The 9,195-nt window shown below is 33.4% G+C and overlaps 1 protein-coding gene and 1 pseudogene across 1 annotated transcript; one reads left to right on the forward strand and one right to left on the reverse strand.

Moving 5' to 3' along the window:
• Positions 1-3,861: 3,861 nt before the first annotated feature.
• Positions 3,862-4,525, forward strand: LOC129893211 (defensin-like protein; annotated as a pseudogene).
• A 1,547-nt stretch (positions 4,526-6,072) lies between these two features.
• LOC129893530 (putative EG45-like domain containing protein 1) lies at positions 6,073-7,038 on the reverse strand. Its single transcript, XM_055969080.1, has 2 exons — positions 6,930-7,038; positions 6,073-6,347 (listed from the first exon to the last, which is right to left on the reverse strand). Exons 1-2 carry the CDS (start codon positions 7,036-7,038, stop codon positions 6,073-6,075), a joined length of 384 nt encoding a protein of 127 aa, XP_055825055.1.
• Positions 7,039-9,195: the final 2,157 nt, after the last annotated feature.

Consider the following 9,195-nt stretch of genomic DNA (forward strand, 5'->3'; position numbering starts at 1 on the left):
TGACCCCCCATTCTTCGGGGGGCTGCATTTCATGCCCGCAGGTACAGATGTTCATTTTGGAGATCCGCCAGCTTAGGATTTCTACTCAGCGATGTTGGGAGTGCTCCACTATTCCGGAGCCTAACTTTGATACTAGTCATGTAATATGTATATATTTGTTTGTCTAGGGGTACGGTGGGGGCCCTTTCCCTCCATATGTTGCTGTTACTATTCTTAGAGATCTGTAGACATATGTATATGTGGGTTGTTTATAAGTTTATTTTGACTGTGCCTATACGGCATGTTGTAAATGTTTTTATGTTATGGCAGCCTTGTCGGCGCGTGCCCTTTTATGATATGATACGAATGAAAGAGGCTACATGTACATGAAAAAGTTTTAAACTATTGAGGTTTTTGTGTATAGTATCACATCACACACGGTTCAACTTAAGTGTAGCTGATAAATACGCATAAGAGGGCCCAAGTCGGACACCAGTCACAGCCTACGGAGTTGGGTCGTGACAGATAGTTGTCCCTTCTTTGCATTCGCGGAGGGACGTCTGGTTAGCCTCCGCATTTGCGGAGAGCAAATGATCCCTGAAAAGTGACAAAGTCGAGGTTTAGCTCATTTTCACCATTTTTTGTGATTTTGGAGCTTGGAGAGGCTATTTTCAGAGGAGATTTCGTGGGAAAACTTTGGGGTAAGTGATTCTAACATCAAATCTTGATTACCCATTGATTATTTAAGAGTATTAGCATGGAAATTGAGGATTTTGAATTGAAGAATTTGAGATTTTCAAGAACTAGAATTAGATTCAATGTTTTGATGATTGTGAGCTCGTTTTAAGTCCAAATACACTTCCGTTTTCACTAGTAAACTAAAAATACCTTGATGATGTTGTTTATGTAAAAGTTTCTGAAAATTTTCTGCTCATTTCAGAATTGGATTTTTCGGGTCAATTTCGGCCTGGTTTCCAAAAATATGATATAGATATCGTTGGTTTCGTAATTTGATTGGAAACTTGAATTTGTATAGATTGTGGTGAATTGGAGTGCATTCGTAAGGGAAAAGCTCATGTGGAGTGACCGATCGTGTATTGACTTAGGCAAGTGGACTCTTAAAACTCCGTGAATCTCTTAGAATTTCCAAATATTCTGTTGATATGTGTTGGGGCCTAATGGGGATGAGGTTACAGGTTTAATTGTGATATGAATTAAATCTAAAAATGAATCGATGGGGTTAATAAAAGTCTATGTGTGATATTGTTGAGTATTAAAATTTGCATGCCGTAATCTAGACATCTATGTGTATTCGATGAAATACTTGATAGTCTAATTGTGATTGCGATTTGTCTGAATTGATTATTCCTTATTACTTGTGTGAGAATGATGTTGCATTGGTTTTGAAATACTATGATGAGAGGTATATGATTGTGAGACCGAGGTCATTTTCGATTAGAGATGTTATATTGCCGAGGTCATTTCCGGCGCAATTACATTGCCAAGGTCATTTCCGGCGAGATTATATTACCGAGGTCATTTCCAGCGAGATTATATTACCGAGGTCATTTCTGACGAGATTATATTACCGAGGTCATTTCTGGTGAGAGATTGATAGGTCAACGTCATTTTCGGTGAGATTATATTGTCGAGGTCATTTTCGGCAGGATTACATTGCCAAGGTCATTTTCGGCGAGAGCATATGGACGAGGTCATTTCCGGTTAGTAGGGGTGTGCATCAGTCGGTTCAGTTCGATTTTATATATTATCGGTTCGGTTTATCGATTTTTAGTTTTTAAATATGCTAAACCAATAAGAATCCAATAAGATATTTTTTATCGGTTTTCGGTTTATCGATTTTTGGTCGTTAACAGTTGGTTTTCGATTTACCCAATAATAAAATGGCCATAAAATAAATACATGACTTCTCACTTCTCTAACAATTTGGCGCAATGCTACATATCAAATGTTAATCAAATTACAATATTACAAACTTGCAAAAGCTACAATTGGAAACTAAAACAAAAACCAAAGTAGTCAAACAAGACAACTTGAACAATTGCCAGATCGATCAATTATTAAGTAAAATTCTGACTAAGTTCCTAACCAAAAGAATCAGAAAGCTTGAAAGAAAAAGTCAACCACTAGTTTAATTGACTATTATTGTAGCATTAACATTTACATATAATGACAGAATTCTTTCAAAAATTAGATTGAACTCACTTTCTTACGTTTTCAATATTTGTTTATTTGTTCTCAAATTCAATGCACATATAAGAAATTGTAAAAATGATGAACATATCAATTTGGATCGAAATGAATACATGACACCCACCCCAAATGAACACTGTAAGATGACGACTAAATCAACACGAAGTGAACAAAATATAATAAGTCTCATCTGTCATCAATCATCCTATTTCTATTAAATTGTTACTGTATCTGCTCAATACTACTACATGCCACAAACTCTCCTTGAAAACATAGACCAACAACCTGAGGTAAGACAAGAGTGACTTATTCAACACTTTAAAGAACAATAGAAAGATACATTTATTCCTCCCTAAAATACATGGCAATAGCACACAGTGAATAAGTAGTAAAGTCTAAGGTGGTAAACTATAAAGTACTAAAGTAGTGATATTTGTTAGGTTAATTATTAATATTTAATATTTATGAAGAGTTCTTATTAGGTTATCGGTTTACTCAATAACCCAATAAAAAAAATCGAAATCGAATCGTTAACCCGATAACTTTTTTTTATAAACCTATTAAAAACCCATTAACCCAATTACCCATTAGCAATAACCCAATAATATTTTTTCGATTCGATTTATCGGTCGGTTCAATTTTTGCACACCTCTACCAGTCAGAGTTTATCATGCCGAGATCTTTGCCGGCAATTGCACACATGCATGATCATTGAGTGTGCATATACATATTCTACATATCTGTGTGACAGTTTGATGCTTGTTTGTGACTTGTGAGTACTTGTACGATACCTCTTGTGATATTGAGCAGTGATCTGTATCTTATTGAGCTGTATAGTATAAACTGTTAGGTTGAGCTGATTTCTGTGCAGGTTGTACTCTGGAGGTTCGGTTGAGTTGGAAATGGAGTTCGTGTATTCTTTTAGATTTACTTAGTTTTTCTAGTTAGCTTGTTGGGCACCGCGTTGTTTGGTACTCACTCTTGCTTCTACACTTATGTAGGTTCCGATCCTGGACTTTGATCACCGTCTATTTTCTTGAACATTTAAGGCTTCCGGGAGTTGAGAGAGGTAGTCATCGATATCCAGCAAACTCTTGTACTTCCTGCATTTTTATGTTTTACTCTATTTGAGAGTTGAAGACATATTGAGACTTGTACTTTTATTTCTGTTTTACTTTTTTTAGCGACTTGTACATGTGACAACCAATCTTTGGGGATATTTAAGTGAAAGACTTCCGCCTTTGATTATTATTTACCTACTTAGACTTTTTTTGCTTTATTTATCAAAATGTTGAATTTTAGGCTGACTTGTTCGTTGGGAAAGGACAGGTGCCATCACACTCGGAATCAGATTGTGACAGTTCATGCGCCAAACAATCTCCCCTTCAAAATAAGTTTCACCTTGTAAGTTTCTTGCACTTGATAAAGCATACTCAAAATAATTTCCAACATAGAAAAAAAAAATCAATGAACCCTTTTTTCTTAAAATTAATCAACTACATGTATTCATCATTTGTGAATCATACATTGACTAAAATTAACTTTTTTGGTCTTACTCTTATTTTACTACCTATAAATATCTCCATTATTTAGTGTTTATACACGACTCAAAATTGCAATATTCTTTCTCATTATTAAAAAAATTTCCATTCTCTTTTACTCAAAGGGACTATGGCTCACTCCGTTTGCTTCATGGCATTTCTTGTCTTGGCAATGATATGCTCTTTGTTGCCTATGGTTTGTCTTCATCATTTATTCCTCTAAAACCTCATAAAAATAATAAACAATAATGCATAACATTACTCTATTTTTTTGGTCAAAATATTACTTTATTTCTTGTTGTGCAATTACTCAAGTCTGCTTTTTATAAATCAAAAAAAAAAAAAAAAAAGAGGGTGGGGGCTAGAATCTCTATTTCTGTTCTGGGATCACATTTAAAAAATATATAATTAGGTAGATGAAACCTAAAGACTTGAAATAGTGTAGGATTAAATTATAATAATGATCACCTCTATAGTGTATTGAAAGATTATAAGAGCAATATTTCTTCCGATTAAGTCTCTCTTATTCTAACATTTGTAAATGCTTGTGAATGATTGTAGAGGTACAAGCTCAACACATTTGCAAATCACCAAGACAAACTTTCAAAGGATTATGTATTACTGCCCCACCATGTAGAAAAGCTTGTCTCACAGAGAAGTTTACAGATGGACATTGTAGCAAACTCCAAAGAAAGTGCCTATGCACTAAGATTTGTGATTTTAAAACACATTTGGATGAGGAAGCAAAAACTCTAAGTGAAGTTGTGCTTGAAGAAGAGATTATGATGGAGTAATTGAGTGAGACTAAGGATTTGAGTGTCACACAAAATTAATAAAGTTGTGCTTATAAAGTTGTGTTCCTAGCCTTAAGTAGACATTTGACACATTAAATAAGTTGTGACACAACATTAATTCTTTTGGGATCTTGTATAAAGTTCATGTTTTAATGATAAAATGGTTTTCTATGGTGATTGAGTTGAGTGTGTTTGGACAATATTTGGTTGAAATTTTAACAAATAATATTTAAAGTTTGAAGATTACTTGAGAGGAGACTTAATGAATGTCGTAATCTTAATCATTCAGATCTCAGTTATTAAAGTCTGTTTGTATTCAAGGAGTGAATCTTAATCATTTAGGGCATTTGTTTTTCTTATTTTTCAACCACTTAATGGGTCTCGATAGATATATATTATTAAGATTTATAACAAACTCTTAATATCATTAAGATGTCTATTAAATAATTTGTACAAAAATGACAGTTCACCGCTATTCATCTACTTTTACCCACAACCACCATTTCAGCCACAACTATCATCACTGTCAATAACCACCACCTACCATCCACATCCATCATCTTCAGCCCAACCACAACTATCACTACTATTAATTACCAAAATTAATTATCATCACTGTTAGCCATCATTTACAATCATCACTACCCACCATTAAAGAATTATAATCAAATCACTTTGGATCTCTTAACAATGTCAGTAATTGGTGATTACATAATTTAAATAATTTCGAATTTACCTCAAATAAACCATTAGTTTGATTGGACAAAATATACGAATTACGAAGGCTTAGTATTTCATGTGTTACATATTCAGATGTTCAACTTTTGGTTATTATCTTCTAGGAGTCTCTTTTATTCTTGTCAAAGAATTATAAATAAGTAAAAAATAAAAAAAACTTTTGAAGTTTTACTTTTAATTATTTATTATATAATATTTGGGATTAAGGTGTATAGGACAATTGATGTATGGAACAAATGGAAAAAAAGTAAGATTGAACTTTAATAATTCTTAGAATTGATAAGTACATGTATCATATTGTGAATTGATCAAATCAACTTCATTAAGGAATATAGTTCAACATATAGTATAGTATAAACTTGATTTCCATGTTCCATATTGTTCTAAAAATTAGCATGTTGATTAATTAAAGATTTCTTGATGTCCTTATCAAATCCTGAAAATCATAGAGCAAAACAAATCATAAATTACAAGTCCAAAAAAACACAAAATAAATGTAAAAATCATTTAATGGGAAGGAAGGGGGAAGGGGGGGAGGGGGGGGGGGGGATATATTGAGTGACAGATGTAGCATATAAAGAGTTCATCTGAATGTAATAGTTTCTAAAGATATGTATATGTAAAAAGTCCACTACATATTACAAACAGGCAAATTTCAGATTGAAATTTCCAAAGGAGGTCCGTTGGAGATATGTGGAATTTCCAACAAAATGTCCATCAGAAAATCTTCTGATGAGCCAATTTCTAAACGAACTTCCCTCAGAAATTTTCATGAGAAATTAAATTTGCCTATAGATACTAGTTGTTACTTACTGGACATAATCGATCTTGATAACACCGGCCACAGGATTAGCAATGGTTGAAAAAGCTTCTTTAGAGAGATCTAGGGTTCCACCACATCCAGGACAATGATCAACAATCTTCACAACAATACTCTTTCCAGTGCAAGGGTGTGGCACTGGATTTGTTGGTCCAGTACATGTCACATTGAATGTTTTTCCACATATTTTCCCACCATCCCATAGAGGATCACTAGCTGCTGCTATTATTGTGCCTTGGGGTGTGCTTCCATAACACGCCGAGGCTATCGATCAGACAATATATTTTACAATGTCAGTATAGATTAATTAAATTCAAGCGAATAAATGAATGAAATTGATTATTGAATTAGAGAATTGAATAGATATCTAAATGGGGTGTGGCGAAGTGGTAAGGAACAGATTTTTGGTTGGACATAACCGTCAAACTAAAGAATAAGTCAATAAGACCTAAATTAATTGCCTTTTTATTGTTTTAAAAAATAATTTTAAAATATATACGTGTAGTGAAATATATAAAAATCTTAGCAAAAATTAATTTTTGAGAAACGAAAACTGCAAGAAAAATGGCTATTAATGATGGAAAACCGGTCCATAAAAGTATGAATTTGGCTCATAATAGCCCATATAGCGATCAGAAAAATCTGGTTGTCACTCGTCTTATAGGCATTTCCGTCACTTAAAAAAAGAAAAGAAATTGCGACGAAAATTTTTTGTCACTAATTCTCTATTTACTGATGCAATGGATTAACAAAAAAATCATGTTAGCTATAGACTATTTAATTGATTTTATTTTATTTAGTAAAAGTTTAAGAATAGAAAAATTGAAAGGGAAATAAAATACTTACGAACATAGCTAGTATAAAATGTTGCAGTCCCTGGTGTAGCCAAAACTATAGAGAACAAAGTTGCCACAATAGCAATAATTACAAGAAAAATGCTTTTAGAAATTGCCATTTTTTTTGTTGCTGCAAATTGTTTATTTACTTCACTGATATTTTTTTAAAACTAATAATGACCATTTTATAGTGTTTTTCAAAGTGTCCACTGACTAAAATATGGTAACAAGTAAATAGAAAAAAATGCAAATTATAATTATTATGATAAGATTATTATCTCCAAATAAATTTCTTAAGGTAGGTTAGTTGTTAGAGATCAAACTAATAAATGATGTTAGTTTTTTTTTGTTTGTTTCAGTTAAGATAAGTTAATCATTGATTTCACTTGAGGTAGTAAGTTAATAAAGGACGTTAGATTTTTTAAAAAAAAAAATCAAAAGTTAATTATAAGATTTCACGTGAGATAGTAAGTTAATAAAGAATATTGTTGTTGTTATTTTACTGCAAAAGATTGAAATTTATCCTCCAACTAATAGCAATTTAGAGTAATCTGTCAGTAAATACTTACTAACACCCCATGTTTATAGTCAACTATACTAATTCATCGTAATTAAGTGTCATGATCTGATTTCTCAGGTCGTGATGACACCTGCTTTAATTCATCAGTAGGTAAATTTAACCCATAGCTCGAAGTCAGAAGCATCAAGCGGAAGAGAAACAAACGAAATAGGAAAAAAAAATGAGAAAAAAGAGAAATCAATATAGGAACATATCCAAAAAAAAATCCAAAACCTGGCATCAGTCAATATTGGAACATCTAATCAAAATAAGAGTACAAGGCTTATACAAATACAAAATTGATACAGACAGTTTTCAAAAGAAAGTAAAGACCAATCATAACACAAAATAGATGAAAATCGGCAACTCCGAACGCTAGGAGCTCACCAAATCTCCGAATCAAAAGTTGCTCCGCTTAAGTCCAAATCACCGGCGATAACACGTACTATGATCTGCAGGGTGCAGAAGTGTAGTATGAGTACCAAACAAATGGTACTCAATAGGCATAGGCCGACTGATCTCCACAAATAAAGCAAGTATAAATAACATATAAACAAGGTAAGTACAATACAAGTTACTAAACAGGAGAAGTACATGATAGAACAGGAAATAAGGATGAAGAGATATAATACAAAGAGAAAGGAACCAGGGTCGAGGAACGCACCTGAAAGCGCAGTCAACAACCTATTTACAATAAGAAAGCACTATAGAATCCAACTAATCTAGAACGGAATACCGACGGTCAATGCTAATCACATAATCACCTAAGGACTAATCCAAATAAACCTAGCATGGAGTACCAACAACAAATCCAGACTAAGACATCTAGTAGACCAACTATAAATACAACATAAAATAAATATAATTATAATTAAATAATAACTAATCGGACGCCCATACTCTCGAAAGATACAAATAATGACAAACAACCTCCAAACCCCATAAAACCGAGGGACCAAACAGCTAACAAGTATACTGGTGATAGGCGATATGAATGAATGCAGGTTCGTAGTAAAAATTAGTAGCCTCATTGATAGCTCTCAGATATCATCAATAACAAAGTGTATAGACCCACCCCGACCCTCGACCTGCCAGGTGGGACCCATGCAGCTCCCTCATCCGGATTACTGGTACATCAGTCATAGGGTCAGGAAGTCTATATGCATAGCCTGGATCCGAACCATATTTTATACATAACACATAACATCTCTGTCGTAGTAATGAAGAGTGAGTAGCCAAGCCAATGTAGAAAAGGGCGGCTCTGCACCTGATAGTCAAGTACAGAATAAAAGCATCCCAGATGCAGCTACTATACAAAAAAGTGAAGTCGCATCGAATATCGATAACAAGATGAGCGCATCCTTGATTCCTTTGATACTGTAGAAAAGAAGTATGTCCTCAACGCCTTATAAGTGTCAAAATTAGTTTCCAAATAATTCAGGTAGTACGACTCTCGTAAAAAAATCAGTTAAAAATAGTAAAAGTATGAGAATACCTTCTCAAAAATAATAGTAAAAATTCATGAAAGAATTGAGATCGTACCACAAAATATATGAAAATGCCCAATCAATGCAAACATGGCATCACCAGCATCTAGACAAGGTACACACAATTCAAAATGTAACATCAAGTCTTACCTTACTATCAAATCAAAGAAAACTAACTTGGGATCCTATCCCTTCTCAAATACGGCCTCGGGCCCAACAATATAATATTA

The sequence above is a fragment of the Solanum dulcamara genome, chromosome 6 (genome assembly GCF_947179165.1).
Source record: "Solanum dulcamara chromosome 6, daSolDulc1.2, whole genome shotgun sequence".
Lineage (NCBI taxonomy): Eukaryota > Viridiplantae > Streptophyta > Magnoliopsida > Solanales > Solanaceae > Solanum > Solanum dulcamara.

What these genes read in the sequence shown, in the direction of transcription:
- LOC129893530 (XM_055969080.1), bottom strand. Translation starts at nt 7,038, where the DNA reads ATGGCAATTTCTAAAAGCATTTTTCTTGTAATTATTGCTATTGTGGCA. An exon ending in ATTTTATACTAGCTATGTTC is followed by an intron (nt 6,348 to 6,929) that starts GTAAGTATTTTA and finishes TCTGATCGATAG; the next exon opens with CCTCGGCGTGTTATGGAAGC.